Raw genomic sequence first — 19,036 nt, forward strand, 5'->3', positions numbered from 1 at the left:
TGTGTGTCTCAAAGGGACTAAAAAGTCACTTTCTCATTTTGCATCGTCTAAGCCACCTAGCCTACACTTAGGCCATTTATTTTCTACTCCCTATATGCCTATGCTCATCCAGACACTACATGAAGTGACCAGAAGTCTAGGAGGTTTTTAGACCAATAGTCTTTTAATTCCGGCAAAGCCAAGCAACAAGAGAAGGCTGCTTTGAAGCGGGCCGCATTGCTAAACTTACACCCATGTGTGAGCACTGCTTTTGGGGCATGTAGGTCTCCAGACCAGAAGTAGAGCTGTCTCGGGGCAGGAACATTCAGAGCCCCCATGTGTAAAGGACTAACATCTGGAAAGCTTACGAGAGCATCTGCAGACTATGCATAGTACTAAAAGCTCTGCCGAATCGTTCTACTGCTGCTCTAGTCAGTAACAAATTGAAGCACTTTATAAAATTTGTAGCTTTTCAATAATTTTGAATCACTTTAAAGTGCTCATGCTCCAAACCATACAGTCTTTCTTAACCACTGTAAGCGTATAAAAGGCACATCATCAAAATGACAGTAATCAACTCCTTCAATTTTAGGTGTGAAATTGTTCTGTGTTTTTTCTCCTTGTTTTTGTTGTTCACCAAGTTAAAAAAAAAATGGTCATAAGGACACATTGTGCAAAATCTCCATTTTTCAAAAGCAGCAAGTGATCAAAATCCTAAAAAATTTCTCAGATGAAGAAATATTTGATTTTAGAGAAGATACCCCAAGGTAGGGGTGTGTGTGTGTGTGTGTGTGTGTGTGTGTGTGTGTGTGTGTTACATCTGTCCAGGATCCTAAATGAACTGAAAGAGGCCATTCATAGGTATAAAAATTGCTAATGCAAGTCTTTTGAAATGTCCTTGAAATAATATGTACCACGTTCCCAGGAAAAGTAGGGGGAAGGGAAGGCAAAGGAAGTGAACTGTGTACTTTACAGTGCGTGAGTTTCCTTTTGAGTTAACATAAATTTCCTATGGTTTAAACTATTAACTGAAGAGAACTGAAATACTGTCATGTTGACACAAACTTTCTAATTTGCTTTTTTCTTTAAATTACTGAATCAATCCCATTCAGATTAGGTCCTTTCAGGTAATGAATACCAACCCTGGTTCAAACTTGTTTACAACCAAACCAAATAAAACTACACATTAGGTTCTAAATGGAGGTATTCAATGATGTAATAATGCCACTCGTTTCTGGGAAGGCTGGAAATTATCTCAGAAATCTATGTCCAGTTTTAGTGCAACTCAAATTTAGTTCACTTGAAAGCATTCATAAAAATGAATACATACTTACAAATTTGAGGATGGGTGATACACATCTCTTCTCACAGTCCTAGCTCACCCTCCTTGGTAGAACCAATCACACAGCCCCACCTAACTGCAAAAGAACTGGATGGTATGAGGAAACCTACTTGGTAAGTAGTAAACATATTTGGTAAGCAGTAAATATCTGTCATAGGTTCTACCCAAAACAGAGCAGGTCACCCCACTAAGTTCTTAAATCATGGCATGTATTCATATAAAGCTTGCTCTCAAGTCTAAGGTAATTTTTTTTTTCCAAGCATAGTATGGGTTGAAACTTATTTCCCCTTCATGTATTTGTATAGATGGTGGAACTAGGAGATTTTTTTTCTCATCTAAACTCAGGGCAGAACACAAGTAAATAAGCATTAATTGAGTCCCATTGTGTGGTGGACTGAATGTTTGTTCCCATCAAATTCGTGTTGAAATCCCAAACTCCAACATGATAGTATTAGGCAGTGGGGCGGTTAGGAGGAGATTAAGTCAGAGATGGTATGGCACCTGCCTAAATGGATTTGAGCTCTTTTAAAAGAGACCCCAGAGATCTCTCCCCACCCCCTTTCCCTCATCAGAGGGCACAGTCAGAAGATAGCTATCTGCAACCGAAAAGAGGGCACTCACTGAGGCTCATCATCAGAGCTCAACCAGGCTGGCATTCTGATCTTAAACTTTCAGCCTCCAGAACTGTGAGAAATAAATTTCTGTTGTTTAAATATAAGTCACCTACTCTATGGTATTCTGCTATAGCAGCCTAGAACGACTAAGACAGGGGGAAAGAAACACCTGTAGCTGAAGACTGTGTTATCTTCCCAGTGCAAGTAAACCAGTGTATATGCTACCACTGGAGGATGGACCTGTTCTAGTAGCCTGTTGGCCTGGAGAAAATGTGGCTTCTTCGTCCATCAGGGAAAAAGCCGCAGTCTTCAGCACATCATCAAGAGGGACATCCAGGAGAGACAGCCCAGAATCCCTCTCCATTTAAGAACCTCTGACTCTTAGCTAGGAGCTGACTTGCCTACACCCAACAATCTCCCATTCCTATTAAAATATATAGCTAAAAAGCTAATAACACACATTTCACATATGGCATTGGGACCTTAATTTAAATACTGATAGCCCAATTGCTTTGTATTTAAGGCTTACATACTTCAATTAATTCAAGGGACATTTCAATGACAGAAGAGAATTTCCTTACAAAGCAGCATTTGGTTTTGGGTCTCAGTACCCAAAATAGGATCAACAGGGGACATTTACCAAGCCAAAAAGCATGTAATTTTTCTTGATCAAAAAAGAAAGCATTGATTTTACAAGGCTAAACCACTTGATGGAGAATAGAGTGAGGTAGTCAAACTGTTCGGTGTGAGTTTCCATGTGAATCAGTGTGAACCTAAGAATGTATTAGGAAACAGCTATTAAACAAATTGCTAAGAGCTCCGAGAGCTCCAGGGGTTCTCAACTAGGGGAAGGCTGCCTTCCTACAAGGCAGCTGGAAATGTGTAAAAGTGCTTTGTTTTAGCTTTTTAGTTATCCCGTTTTTAAGTGGGGGACCTCAGATAGCAATAGTGAATGTAGAGTGAGGGATACAAAATATCTTGGTGTATGCGACAACCCTAAAATAAAGCATTTCATTCCTGCCAAAAATATCAAGTGAGAAATACTGAGCTAAACAAATACAAAAAACTTACAATAAAGGTAGAAAAGCTCTCTTTGTATTCCTCTTCTAATGAAGCAGAGCCCTCCCTATCATACACCCAGAGAAATGCAGATTAGCCTTGAAAAGGAGATAAAACACATCAAGAGGTTGAATGAACTTGATACAAAGGGCAGTAATATCTCAAGTTAGTTTTTATTCAGACATTTAAAGAGTACTCTTTGATCCCTTCTCCGTCCTGAACAATACAGAACTTAAAGGTTTTAGGTGGGCCTCCATGGTGGGAAGATGGCACTGTTATGGTATCAATAAATGTAGCCAGAATATGAAAAGAAACATCATTGTAAATGAGTGTCTGCATGTTTACACAAGTGTGTGTGTGTGTGTGTGTGTGTGTGTGTGGGTGGGTGCACTCACACTCATCCATTCAATGGCTCTGTCCTCTGAGAAAGTCTGGGAACAAGGACAATCCAACAGCCATCAACACACCTGAATGCTAAATTCATGGTTCCTAAATACCATTCTTCACTAAAAGAAACTCAAGTTTCTTAGGGAAATGATTGATTCCAGAATAGGGAAAGTACAAGATGAGTCTGGAATACCTTGCTGTGCCAGAAAGGAAGGAAGATCTCAGAGAACAATGGGGAATGTCCAAAGGTCGTAAGAGCCAGCTTGAAGGAACTTCCACTGGCAGTATCTAGGACAATGTGAGCATCAAAATAAATAATGATAGTAATAGTAGCTACCTGGGTGGCTCAGTCAGTTGAGTGTCTGACTCTTGACTTTGGCTCAGGTCATGATCTCACAGTTTGGTTGGTGGGTTCGAGCCCCACATCAGGTTCTGAGCTGATAGTGCAGAACCTGCTTGAGATTCTCTCTCTCTCCCTCCTCCTCTCTCTGCAACACGTGCACAGGTGTACCCATGCTGTCTCTCAAAATAAATGAACTTTAAAAATGATAGTAACAGATAATGACCCATTAATAAACAAGAGTCCATATGATTTAAATTAATTCTAAGTTTGGTGAGGACCAAGATATTTACCTCTCCACAAAATACTTACTAAAAAGGGATAAGAATACATCTTTATAGTGACAGACACCACCTTAATTAAGGGACTAAAGTGAACACCATCAACAACTGTGTGCCAGCCAACAGGCTACAATGAGAAAAGCAAGACATCACTTCTGTGATAATCCTTCTAAAGTTGAATAACCTGAATTTACTCATAAAGAAACATCAGAGAAATCCAAACTAAGGGTATCCTATAACTGGCCCAGAATCTTCAAAATGGTTAAGGTCATGAAGGCCAAGATAAGATTAAAAACCTATTTCAGACTGAAGGACGTAACAACTAAATTCAGGGAGTCAAATTCTAGATTACATAAAGGATATTGTTGTGAGAACTGGCAAAACCTGACTGTTGTTTAAAATGTAGATGGAAGTCACGTATCAATATCAAATTTCTGATTTTGCTGGTTGTACTGTGATTAGATAGGAGAATGTATTTGGCAAGAAAACACTATAGGATTAGGGATAGAAAAGGCATTTTGTGAGCAACTTAGTATCACATAGTTTAGTGAATTTAAAAAGTCCTTTATATTATACTTGAAACTTTGGTGTAAATTTCAGATAATTTCAAAATAACTAAAGTAAGAATAATCATTTTTTTTAAGGCTTGTTATGAATCTGGCTGTTTGCCAAGTCCTAGAGATACAGTAGTAGGAAAAACTCAACTCCTGCTACGTGGTGCCTCTAGTCTGGCAGGGAAAAGAGTTGAACAAGTTAAGTGTAAGGGCAAGAGAGGAAGCTGTTCAACTGTGGAAACTGAAGAAAGCCCCCTGCCCCCCAGCCCTGCCAAGAAGGTGATCTTCATGCTAAGGATATAATGATGCATAATCAGTTGGGTGATGGGTGAATGAGTGTATGAGTCTGTGTTCTGTGGGACATAGGGATTTCGGACTTTTGCTAAGATATCACTGGTATGATATAGCTATGTAAAAACTACACATGCAAAGAAACTGATTATTTATGATATCCACATCAGTAGGATAGGCCTGTAACATGCAGATACCAAGTTAAAGCTCCTTGATAAATGATTACAATGGATTGGGATATTATTATTAAAATTTGTAAAGAGATTGAATTTTGAAAGAAAAATATGCCATAACATCTTGATTTTAAGTAGCTCTTTTCTCCAAGAAAGTTAACATATTTTCATTTGTTAGTCAAATTTTGAGCCATATTGTTAAGAAGAAATGGTTTACCACCACTATTTTACACTTGGGGAAACTGAGGCAAATGACTTGCACAAAATCACATAATTTCTAAGGGCCAGGGCTGATAGGGTTTTTAAGCCCTGGTAGGGCCAGGGCTACATTATTAATTTCTAAACTTCTACTCCAATGCTTTTGAAAATTACTTGCATTGAAAAAATAAAATTGCTTGCATTAAAAAAATACCAACCATGTTCTCATGGCAGGAAAAAGGGGAAAATGTTTTATATTCTTCTCATTATAGAAACAGATATATACTTACAAAGACTAGTACTGAGTACAAATATAGGATTGCTTTATCTAATCAGTATCAACTTGATAATTTTTCTCACTATAACCTATTTCTCTTCTGTCCCAGCTCTTTTACTTTTTGGTGACTATTCTACTTCTGGAGAATTTCAAACCTTTTTCTTTGCAATTCATTCGCACATATAAGTGAGATCCCACTTCAATGACACTTAATCTTTTTAGTCACAAATCTCTTTGAGAATTTGATGAAAGTTATGAACCACTTTCTCCTGAAAGTGTTCACCCACAGAAATATTTGAATGAAATTTTGAGTTTGCGTAGCTGAAATTTTAAGGTTTACTTTCCTTTTTCAAGGCCATTGTGTACCCCAGATTTATGAACCCCCAATCTATGTGTCAGTTAGCGATTTATTTTTATTTTCATGACAATCCTGAATACTCTGCAGGGTTACTGTTATCTTCAAAATACAGCAAAGGAAACTAGGCTGTATGAAGTAGTATAAAGTAGGATTTGAATCCATGTCTTCTTTCCCTACATCTTCCGTTTACATATTCTTACCTACAAAATAGTTCTTAAAACTCACCCAACTAAAACTAGAGCCCACTGGGGCAACTGGGTGGCTCAGTCAGTTAAGCATTCAACTTCCGCTGAGGTAATGATCTCAACAGTTTTGAATTTGAGCCCCACTTAGGGCCCTGTGCTGACAGCTGGGAGCCTGGAGCTTGCTTTGGATTCTTTTTCTCCCTCTCTCTCTGGCCCTCCCCTGCTTGTGATCTGTCTCTGTGTCTCTCAAAAATAAATAAATGTAAAAAATATTTTTTAAATAAAACTAGAGCCCTACATTCAGACTTATCTGCCCAATCAGCTTCCTCCACATGCCAAATCTTTTGACCATTTTCCCACTCACTTGAGAAAAATCAAGTCTACCAAAGCTGCCAAACATCTCAGGAGGTTTACAGAATTATTATTTTAATAGTTATCCTCTTGCTAAGTGGTCTCTGTAGGCAGCTTCCTAAAAACCAGTCCACCTTTTAGAGTCACTGGACACTTTTAAAGAGGTGCCCAGTGAGGAATGGTTCCTTTGTCCAAAGCTTGTTTGTAACTCTACCAAGGATAAACAGGGACATGGCTGTTCTTGGCTTTCTAAATTCTCAGCCTCCTTCTTCTGACCTGCTTACCTGTTTGTTGACAATGTATCCTCATCTTTAGAGTCAATCCTGTGCCTATCATCTCGCAGTATTAAAAGAAGTAGGAAGTATATGGTAGTCAGAGTTTTGGGATAACTGATTGCACATAACTGAAACTCAAGCAGGTGAAACACTGCTTCAACTAGGCAGTTCCTTTTTAAAGATTTGTATATCTATAGGGAAATAAAATTTTACCTCCTTGTACTTACATGCATCAGCAGGCAGATGGACAAATTATTGTTGTCACTTGTTTGTTTGATTGATTGGTTATTGGAGCAGAAGGGAGATTGAGTTGAAGTCCCGTTAGATGAATTAAACATGGGCAGATTCAGGTTTTGTGGGTTCTCAAGCATAAACAATTTGGGGAACTCTCTTGAAGAAAAATATATAATTATGTTTACAGAATTAGGTTAAAAAGTGAATAGCTACTTACAATAAAAAAAAATCACATCACAATTATTGTAACATTGAAAATAACAACTGTGTCACAAAATCCAGTGAAACAACATACATTCAATTTTTTTAGGTTTATTTATTTTGAGAGAGAGAGAAGCAGAGGGAGGGAAAGAGAAAATCCTATGCAAGCTCCATGCTGTCAGTGCAGAGCCCACCATGGGGTTCGAACTCACAAACCATGAGATCATGACCCAAGACAAAATCAAGAGTCAGATGCTTAACCGACTAAGCCACTCAATGTGTTTTTATTAAATGACATACCTCTGACCCAGCATCTCATGACATGATGCTGGATGAGTGAGTTAGCACACTGGGAGTTAGAACTATTTTAGAAGACAGTCTTCTATTTGGATAGCCAACAATAACCACCCATGGAAGTGACAGAACAAAACATAAATATATCCCACTAAATTTGAATGACAGATATCTGCAATCCAACTTCCCCTGAGCAGGCTGTCCTTTACACTCCAACATCATCCAGCATCAGGAGCAGCACAACCAGGGATTCGTGTGAATTTGAGTCAATCATCTTAAACTGCAAATTTAAGGTTCAATTCGCAGAGTAGGTCCAAATTGAAGAGATCCAAGAAAACAGCTGATACGATTTTCTTCACTTTGCCTAGTAGCCTATAATAATGATCCTCACTTGAGACTATAACATGGTCTTTGCCTTGGCAGTGAATGTAGCAAGCTATCTGCTATTAGACCACCTTTCCCCTCTTGGCAGCACAAAACTCATTCCTTCCTCCACTGTCCCTAGTCTTTTTAAAAATTGTTTATTTTAGAGAGAGATAAAGAGAGACACTGCATGCAAGAAGAGACGGGCAGAGGCGGCGTGAGAGAATCTCAAGCAGGCTCCACACTAAGTGTGGAGCCCAATGCAGGGCTTGATCTCAAGACCCCAGAATCATGACCTGGGCTGAAATCAAGTCGGACCCTGGACCCACTGAGCCACCCAGGTGTCTCGCCACCGTCTCTAATCTAAACTCCACTGCTCTTTGTCTCAGTCTCTGGACAAATGTCTGTTTTATACATTTAGTGTTTTGTGCTTTTGTGTTCCATTAGTAACTCCACTTGATCTTTGCCAAAAGGCCGAGAAGCAATTCCCATTAGTAACTACAAGGAGTTGTAGTGATTCTGACATAGGCCATCTCTTTTTTTCCTTGACAGACTATCTTTTTTCATCTTACAAATAAGGAATCCTACTAACAGCAAGTTTATAATTTGATTCCCAGACTTCTAAAATAGTGGTTTAAATAAGGTTTCATATTCCTGCCACCGTATCAGTAACTGGTGAGTATATCTTTTCTTTCAATATTACTCTAACTATTAAGTTTGAAATTTCTGCCTTGATTACCCTTAGCATTAAGAGTATTGATAACTCTTAACATCTTGATTTTCTTAACATTCAGCCAATTCAACTGCATAAACTTCAACTTTCAATTCAGCTTTTGTCCTTCATAAAGTTTCCCCTAAAAAATCAAATTTACGCTAGTCTTTAACAAAGTACTTACCAGCTAGTCTTTAACAAAGTACTTACCATACCGTATGACAATCATGTCTCTCAACTAGATTAGGAGCCACTTCAAGGAAAGACTGTCTTGTTCACATTTTTACGCACAGCACACATTATACTGGCAATGATTAACCATTAAACCATTAAACGTTTGCTGGGCAAACTAAGGCACATTTGAATGGAGGATACACATCACTAAAACATATGCTTAGGGCATAGAAGTATGGCTATCAATGAGAACACTTGAAATTTCATCTTGCTTTTTTTAAATGCAAATGTCCACCCAGGGGCATGGGGGCAGCTCAGTGGGTTAAGTGTCCAACTTCAACTCAGATCATGATCCCATGATTTGAGCCTTTGAGCCTGCTTGGGATTCTTTCTCTCCCACTCTGTTCCTCCCTCGCTTGTATTCTCTCAAAATAAATACGAATAAAATCAAAGAAATAAAATAAAAACTAAATGTATTACCATAAAAGGTAATAGCAGTTGTAGAAGGTGAAGGTTTAAATTATTTTCAGATAACTTCAAAAGTTCAGTGGAACTTACACATCTTGTAATCTAGGAAGAAAAAACTCAGCTCACTACACCTTAAAATACAAAACCCATGATTAAACTTTTTGGGTTCCATTATAGGCAGGTTTCTACCACTTTCTGAATCCACTGACCTGAGGTGCCATACTTTCCAGGGCCTTCATTTTCTACCTTACTAATAAGAGAGAGTTGATAATCTGACTTTGGAAGATCTTGGCATTTCCTTTCTCCACTGCATGGATGTGAGATGAGATTGTAGGCACTCTTTCATTGGTTCTTCTGTTTTTATTTCCTTTGCTCAAGGGTGCCAGAAAGGATCAGATATGTATCTAGACTCTTAAAATGTGTAAAGGGAGCTGTAAGAGAAATACCATAAAGCAACAGTATTTTGGCTCTACACAGCAGGAAGAGAATTTTCTGAAAGATAGGAGGAAATGAACTGAAAAGGTCTGTGGCTCAGATTTTTTTTTAATTTCAAGGTCTAATAATCTCTTACTATGATTGTATAGTAATAGACCACATGTGCTATTAGCATCAATTCAAAAGATATTTTAACATCACAAACTCTAGAAACAACCTTAGAATAAAGAGCAAAGCTTTAAAGTATATCAACTTAGCTTCATGAAGAATATATTATATATTGTCCTATTCTCCTTATCTTGCTGCATTAGAATAAGCAATCCATTGCATTTAGAAACCTATGACCTCTGTTTTTCCTCAGCATTCCTGGAGTCTAAAATTTATAGAACTTTAATAAAATTGTAGATGAAGTTCACATGTATCTTAAACTTTATATTGTAGAACAGCTTCGGATATACAGAAAAACTGCAAAGATAGTACGGAGAGCTCTATAAACTTCATACCTAGTTGCTATTATCAACATCTTAGTATTTATTATGGTACATTTATCACAACTAATGAACCAATATTGACACATTGTTATTAACTAAAGTTCATACTTGGCTCAGATTTCCTTAGTTTTTATGTCCTTTTTCTCTTTCAGGATCCTATCTAGGATACATTATATTTAGTCATTATGTCTCCTTAATCTCCTCTTGGCTCTAACAGTTTCTCCGAATTTCCTTCTTTTTGACATTCTTGAAAGTTCTGAGAAGTACTGGTCAGGTATTTTATAATATATCCTTCAATTGGGATCTCTTTCTGGTGCTTTTCTCATGATTATACTGGTGTTAGGAGTTTGGGGGAGGAAAACCACAGCAGTAAAGCATCATTCTCATTACATATTATTAAGGGTACATACTATTAACATAATTTACTGACGTTAACCTTGATCACTTTGTTAAGGTCAGGTTTATCAGGTTTCTCCACTGTGAAACTAGCTTTTATCCCTTTCCACACTGTACATCCTTACAAAGGAAGTCACTATGCATGTATTACCATGCACTACTACACTGAGGTTTCCACTGAACACTAGTACTGATATATTTATTCTACTACTGATGGACATGTGAGCTGTTTCAGTCTGGGGCTCTTATGAATAAAGCTGCTATGCATATCTTTACATCTTTTTGTGGATTTTTTATTTATCTTAGGTAAACATTTAAGGGTAGAATTGTTGGGTTGTTGGGCAGCTGCATTCTTAGTTTTATATATATATACATATATATGTATATATACACACAAACATATATACATATATGTACACCACCAGGAGGAACAGAGAGCCATTTTCAGTTATACCCACTGTTCTCCCGAGAAGGGGGAAGAAGAAGGCGGGTCACACTGTGGTAGGAACCCCTTCCTAAGGAAAAAGAAAAAAATAAAGAAGACTTCAAGGTCACCTAGATATGGGTCCAGGTGCCTACATCCCCCATGTTCTTGTAAACTGAAACAACTTAATCAGACTACATGTTTATGTGTTACCATATATGTGTGTGCGTATATATATATATATTAAAAAAAAAAAAACTACCAGAAATACAGCTGGCTTGCCTAGTTGGTAGAGCATGTGATTCTTGATGTTGATGTCTTGAGTTCTAACCCCATGTTGGGCATGAATCCTACTTAAAAACAAAACAAAGCTACTAGAACTTTTAATAAAGTGATTATATCATTTCCAATGTAGCTATAGCACAAAGGATGAGAGTTCCAGTTGCTTCATATCCTTGTCATCATTTAGTGGTATCAGGTTTTAATTTTAGCCATTCCACTGAGTATACAGCAGTATCTCATTGTGATTTAAATGTGTATTTCCCTGATGACAATGTTGTGTGACAGATCTTCCAAAATAATATGTGAATAGAAGACTGTCTCTGAACAGACTCCTGGGGAATAAAAAACCTCCTGTAACAAAGGTAACACTTGGAAGCTGTGCCTTCTACTCTGGCCATGGTGAAGTTAACAGGGATCAGATACTCTTTCATCTGAAAGAACTAAAAAATTGAACAGAATACATGAAACAACAGTTTTCAGATATTGACAGGGCAGCACAGGACTGTGGTCCCTGAAAGAAGAAAATTAGGAGGTGAACTCTGCTCCAGCTTACTGACCAAAGTATTCAAGGCACAACACAGGGAAGAAGAACCTAACCTGATCCCAGTGGTCTCCCGGAGATGAGAATCTGGTGAGAAAAAGGCAACTAAAAATCAGGGAAGAGGGGCACCTATGTGGCTCAGTCGGTTAAGTGTCCGGCTTTGGCTCAGGTCATGATCTCGTGGTCTGTGAGTTGGAACCCCATGTTGGGCTCTGTGCTGACTGCTTGGAGCCTGGAGCCTGCTTCGAATTCTGTGTCTCCCTCTCTCTCTGCACCTCCCCTGCTCACGCTCTTTCTCTCTCTCTCTCTCAAAAATAAACAAACATTAAAAAAAATCAGGGAAGAGTATCAGAAATGAGAGCTGCAGAGGGAGAGCTCTGAGACTGGCAGAGTCCCTTCATGTCTTCAGCTGAGTGTTGATCAATGGATTCATTTGAGGAAATCACCCAGTGCTGAGGAAAGAATCCCCAGAAGGAACAGGAAAAACAATCCTTGGTACTCAAATGGGTGGGGAGAGTTCCTGTACCCACAAGTCAAAGTGTGCATTGGTGGAGTACTCTCACAAGGGTATTTCCTCGTAAAAATTAGCACCAACTTAAAGGCTACCCTTGTCTTAGCGGCAAGCCTCAAAAGAATCAATACTGTCTCCTAGGTTTCCTAGTAATTTAGCTGCATTCCAGAACAAGGCTCGTAAAATTTTAAAGAAATACAAAAATATCCAATACCCAACAAGACAAAATTCAGTGTTTGCCACCCAGAGATTTGCAGGAAGGAAAATTAAAAAATATGATCCACAATGAGAAGAAAAATCAGTCAATAGACACAAGTTCCAAAATGACACAGAAGATAAACTTAATAGACCAAGACACTGAACTATTATAAACTTATATCCTGAAAGCTCAAGAAAGTAAAGTACAAACGTGTTAAAGAGAGACATGTATGAAGTATAAAAGATGCACATTTAACTTCTAAAGATTAAAAAAAGGTATGAGATGAAAAATAAACTGCAAGAGTTAAACATCAGACTAGAGACTGCAAAAAAAAAAAAAATTAGTGAACTTCAAGATATAGCCATAAAAACGATCTCAAATAGGAAGTCATCTAAAGAAAACAGTGTCAATGAGTTATGGAACAAATTCACTTTTTAAAAAATAACAGACAAAAAAGGTATTAATTTTTTATTGTTTTACAACCAAACAAATACAGCTTAATAATTACAAACATGGTACTTCTAAAAGGTACTCAAATGAAGTGATAAGACGAGAAAGTGCTCTTCCCCACTTAAAATGTGAAACTAAAATCCACTCCTTCTGCCAAGAACTTTTAATACCCTCAAGCAAAATCAGTACTCAAAGAGGCAAAGAAAACTATTATCAAATTTATTGCTTATGTCTGATCATGTAATTGAAAAACGTTTTATGCTTGATCTAGATACTGCTAGTACTTAGTGTTTTATGTAACCATCCTAACTTTTAAGAATCAAACACTCTTTTTCTTTCAACACGTTTGTCTGCAAAAGAGCTGTCACAAAAACTATAAAATGCAACAATGCATTGCAACTGCATCTGTACTTCTTTCCTTAAGATGGAAAAATTGGTTTAAGATGGAAAAATTGGTCAGTCTTTTAACTTGACTTGAGATAAAAACCTAGTGATCTAAGAACTTCAACAAATTCAGTACAAGAAATATAACAAAATTGTAACAAGGATCATCATATTAAAACAGCTAGAGTTTGGGGTGCCTGCATGGCTCAGTCAGTTAAACGTCCAACTCTTGATTCTGGCTCAGGTCATGATCTCACAGTTTGAGACTGAGCCCCGTATCAAGCTCTGTGCTAACAGCTTGGGATTCTCTCTCCCTCTCCCTCTCTCAAAACAAATAAACTTAGAAAGAAAAAAAACCTCCTAGAGGTTGAGTGCTTTTTCATGTGTTTTTTGGTCAACTGTGAAGGGTTTACTTAAATTTCTGGCTCACTCCTTCATCTTTTTTTTTTTCTTTCTTTTTTGGCAGTTGTTTATATATCCTGAACACCAGTATTTTGCCTCATGTTTTGCAAATATTTTACTTCATGTTGTGACATGTCTATTTTCTTAACAGGTTTTTTGATGAGAAGTTTTAAAAATCTATGAAATCTATTTTATTATTTAAATAAATTTGGGGCACCTGGGTGGCTCAGTTGGTTAAACATGGGACTTTGGCTCAGGTCATGATTTCATGGTCTGTGAGTTCGAGTCCAACGTTGGGCTCTGTGTTTCTCTCTCTCTGCCTCTCCTGGCTCGCTCACTCTCTCTCGCTGTCTCAGAAATAAACATTAAAAAGAAATTTTAAACAAATTTTACTACTATTGCTTGCATACTAACAAACTTTTGTCCACCCTTAAAATTACGAAACTATTCTGAATTCCTCTAAAAACTTCATGGTTTTAGTTTTTCTTCTTAATTTTTTTGAAGTTTACTTATTTAGAGAAATAGAGACAGTGTGAGTGGGGGAGGGGTAGAAAGAGCGGGAGACAGAGAATTCTAAGCAGGCTCTGCACTGTCAGTGTGGAACCTGACATGGGGCTCAAACCCACGAAACCAGGAGACCATGACCTGAGCCGAAACCAAGAGTCAAACGCTTAACCAACAATTAACTGACTGAGCCACCCAGGCACCCTGTATGGTGTTAATTTTTACAATGAGGTATATAGTCCCTGTTGAGTTAAATTTTGTGTGTAGTGTGAGGTACTACATACTGCAAATGAAGGACTGAGGTTTATTTTCTGAAATGTGAGTATCTATTTTAGTGCCAATAGTTGAAATGACTCTGCTTTCTTGATTGTTACAATGCTACTCCTTTAAAATCTCACTATACATTACAAAAACCTTTGAGGATTGAAATTTGTCAAATAAAGTTTGTTTATTCCTATAGTTCAGTTTTTTTCTCTAATGCTGATAATCAGTTTCAACAGACTATTCAGTTGACAGACTCTCAACTTTAGACATCAGGCACTTACCCAAAACTGGTACATGGACTATCTACTATAATGAAAGAGATCTGAACACACGGGAAAAAGTTACATTTCATGCTCTAAGGAAATGATGAAAACAGAACAAGTAAATATACACATAAACACAATCACAGTAATTCTTACAAGTTACCACTGCTACTTATTTAAAGTAATTCTACTAACATAGTTTCATTTTTTTTTTTTTATTCTGGAATTTTCTATTCCTAAATTGTTTTACTAGAATTACAGAAAGAAAACTGCATTCCAAATAAATGAAGTAGATGCTAAAGCTAACTTTTGTAGAGCACTATTTAAAAAAACACATCTCCTTCATTTCAAGTACTTAAGCAGTAGGTACACTTGATTTACTCAAATTATGTTCTATATTTAAAATTTTGATAAGATGCTATTAATTCAAATTTGTGCTCAGCCATGTTACCCCCTGTGTAATTACCTTTGTGTAACAGATTATCTGACAGATTAAAAAACTGGTGGGTAAAATCTGCCTGCCAAATGGACACATCGTATTGCTCTAGGGTGCTGCAACTCATCTGAAATCCTTTGAGTCTTTAAAAGTTCTACTGAAATAAACTGTAAACATGTTTGAATTAAGTTAAAAAGCACCTGACAGAAAAACTCTAACAAGTGGACTCAGGAGATTCTATTTGTTACATGCTTTAGTGTTCATTAGCAAACAAGCAGCATTTAAATTCCATGCCTATAATCCTGCCTGTACAACACACCAATCTGAAAAGAGGAGTATATAATACCATCCATCTTTTCAAAAATTTCATTAGGGAGCTCACAAATAGCAAAGTCCAAGCAATCAGGATGTTATGTCAACCAACAAACTACAGTAATAATAAGAAAAAAATCATTACGGTGGTTCTTATCTCTGGCAGGTCATTACTCAGAAATTACCTTCTCAGTGAGGTTTCTCTGAAAACCAGTGAGGTTTAAAACTTTAACTTTATCCCTACCCTCCAACCTCATATTCTCCTTTCCTTGATTCCTTCCCACTCATTAGAACCTACCACTATCTAAGGGCATCTGGGTAGTTCATTTAGTTAAGTGTCCAACTCTTGATTATGGCTCAGGTCATGTTTTGCAGTCATGAGCTGGAGCCCCACATCAGGCTCTGTACTGACACGTGGAGCCTGCTTGAAATTCTTACACGCGCTCTCTCTCTCTGCCCCTCCCCAGGTCACAAGCGTATTCTCTCTCTCTCTCTCAAAATAAATAAACATTAAGAAAAAAATAACTTATCACTATCTAATATGTCCTACATTTGACTCATTCATTTTGCTACATTCTGGCACCAAATATTATGTTCCTCAAGGGGAGGGATTGTGATGTTTTGTTCACTGCTACATGTAGGGCACTTTCGACAATATAAAATATACTCAACAAATATTTCCTGAATGAATAATTAAATGAGCACAAAGCAAAATGTTCCTGGAGAAAACACTCTTTGTGAAGTTTTTAACAAACAGCAAGTCAATGTCCTCTAACATGATCTGTGACCATTCCTGAAGACAAATATTGCTATTCCTCTTTCTCACATTAACACAAAGGGAAACTGATATCAGATTTAGAAAAACACAACCGTATATTTAATATAAATTCTTTATTTTATGATAAAATTGAGGTCAATAGTGATGATAATTCAATTCTACTTAATTAGTATAGGTTGAATGCTTAATAAGCGCAAAGAAAAAAAAAAAAAGCTAACTGAAGGCAGAAATGGGATGGTTCCTGATGGTTAAATTAATCTTCTTTCCACAAAATTATGCTGCTTCTTCATTTAAGACAATGAACATTCTTTTGCCAAGTGGGAGAAAGGAGGAGAGTAACCACATATATAGGGAGTTCTAAGGGGGGGAAAAAAGGAAAGAACAATGAAACAGACAAACACACACTGTCTGAATCATTAAAGATAGGCTCATCCAACATAATAGTTTGTAGCTAAAAAGAAAGAAGTTCAATTGTAACAGAAGACAAGAGTAAGGACAGGCTCAATCTGGTTTTTCTTTTTTGTTAGGAAGAAATAAAATAAGTAAAATGTTTATCATTTTAAGGACGAGACAGGTTGACATGAGCTTTGTGATCATCCCTTAGTGTCCATGTCAGAGTTCTCAGGGCATACAACCAGCTTAGCTAGAAACCCAGGGTACAGACATTATGAGAGGAGTAGAAGTTAAAGATGATACTGTAGAAATATCTGAGATACTAGGTTCATGGTCTAGGATCATAAATGTGTTTAAATCTGATTCTTTAAGCCATCTAAAGCTCTGTGAAGATGCAGGATGATCCACATTCAAAAATCACTTAGTTTTATTTTGCTGAATAGAGCCATATACCATGATAGACGATTTTCAATTATGAGATCGCTCAGAAAGTGTGTTTGAATTCAGAGAATGTTGAGACCCTATGCTTTTCAGTACTGAGAATTTAATCTTTCATTTGAAAGAATAAAATCTATCCAGTGAAGTTCCAATTATAGATTTTATAATGAATTCTACTTATTGCTTCCTGTACCTATCAATTCCATTAATGGATGACTATCTCTTCTGAATCATAACTCAAGAAGAAATGTCAGTATTTTACCAATGATATTTATATCAGAAACAATAAGACAATGAGCCCATTCTGCGTGGATGCGTTGGTCATTTATGCATAGCAATTGGAATTCTGGGGAAAATGCCAAAGATAATCAAACAGCATACGGATATTAAGATAAAATTATATGCTTTTCATTTCAGACATTTCAATGGGGTAGGAGGGAGAATAGAGCTCTGATTTTTGTAGTGCAATAGGGAAGGGATGGGGGGCAGGAATCAACAAATTATCAAATACAATTCCACAAATCATATGAAGCAAGATTATAAGGGTTCCTAGTTACTTTAGGAGAAATGTAAAATAACTGACCTATGAAGCATTTACATTGACCAGAGTCTGACATAAAAAATGAAAGAATTCTACTGACCTAATTAAGAAGATTAAAATATTATTTGGAATCATATATATATAAATAATGATGTTGTATACCTAAAACAAATAAAATGCTATATGTCAATTATATCTCAATTAAAAAATACTGTTTGTTTTACATAAAGTACAAACTCTTTATACTCAGGAACAGAATTTGTGTACAAAGACAAGATGCTTAAATAAACCGGTTAGTAGTTTTAACAATCATTCTCTTTAAATTTGTTTGGAAAGGCTAAAAAACAAAAGAAAACAAACCCATTACTTAAATTAATGTGCAGTTTGCACAAGTTCACAGTATACTTAGGAAGAATTCAAGTTTAAAAAGAGTGAATCAATAGTATTTTAGAAATAAATGTTATTTCATCCAAGAATAAATTCTATGCCTTTTCCCCTCCATTTTACTCTACAGTACAATCTTTGAAACCCAAACAGTAACTTTAATTCTAATTTTTAAAATGTAGCTCTTTAATAAAAATGCTTATAAATATCAAGTGAGGTTCTTTTCAAGTCCAACATGTCAGAACTTTCACATACAAAATAAATGTCATAATGTTGTTATAAATGCTATAATCTAGTCATAAGATTCTTATTTTCATGGATTCTGTTATCTCAAGATGTATTTGGAATGTTTCTTTTGTAAATACACATGAACTACCATTAGGCTATATTAACAATTCACTTCAACCAAAGAATTTTATCCAACTTAAGCACTTATTCCTCATATTTAAAATATCAGCTAATTCCAAAATATTTAATCTATAACAAAAGAATTTGTTGTATTGAGATTATTCAAATGAATGTGAACTACAAGCCTTGGAAGTAATTCCAAAAGAGCTTCAAAACTGCTTTCAACAGTGATAACAGCACTGAAACAATAACACTAATATGTAGTCTCAAGACCTTTACAAGAAAGAACATGTATCTACAAATTTTACTTGTTAAACAAAAAATACACAAACCTTATTTATCTCTTACAGTCATTCCCTTTATAATTGAAACCCTTAATTTTAGGCTTCAGATGTAAAAAGCATCCAAAAAAATTTTACTTTTTCATTTCATATCAGTTTTTCATTTAAATTACCTCAATTTCATCCTATCAGAGAAAATACTAACATTTCTAATTCTACAATACTAATACTACAAACTTAAAACAAATCCGATTTAACACATGTTTAAATGATTCCTGTAGATTTGGTTTGTGAGGAAGGTTCTGATTTTTGAAAATGATAAAAAAAAATTTTAATTTGGGAGAAATCACCTAAGTATCTAAAAAATTTTAAGTAATCTCACACACAGGCAACACAAATAAACTGCTTGATCTTAGGAACTTTCAAAATGTATTTTAATCTCATTCCAAAAAGAAAGAAAATTTCTAGA

General features: G+C 36.3%; 1 protein-coding gene across 1 annotated transcript in view; it reads right to left on the minus strand.

The window, feature by feature from the left end:
- Positions 1-16,293: 16,293 nt before the first annotated feature.
- The window catches only part of TMEM161B (transmembrane protein 161B), a 72,099-nt gene continuing 69,356 nt past the window's right edge, over positions 16,294-19,036 (minus strand). Inside the window, exon 13 of the mRNA XM_077770986.1 lies at positions 16,294-16,539. Within this exon, the coding sequence (XP_077627112.1) occupies positions 16,456-16,539 (84 nt within the window). The 3' untranslated portion in view covers positions 16,294-16,455. The remainder of the gene's footprint in view (positions 16,540-19,036) is intronic.

This window comes from Crocuta crocuta, unplaced genomic scaffold (assembly GCF_008692635.1).
Source record: "Crocuta crocuta isolate KB4526 unplaced genomic scaffold, BGI_CrCroc_1.0 scaffold196, whole genome shotgun sequence".
NCBI lineage: Eukaryota > Metazoa > Chordata > Mammalia > Carnivora > Hyaenidae > Crocuta > Crocuta crocuta.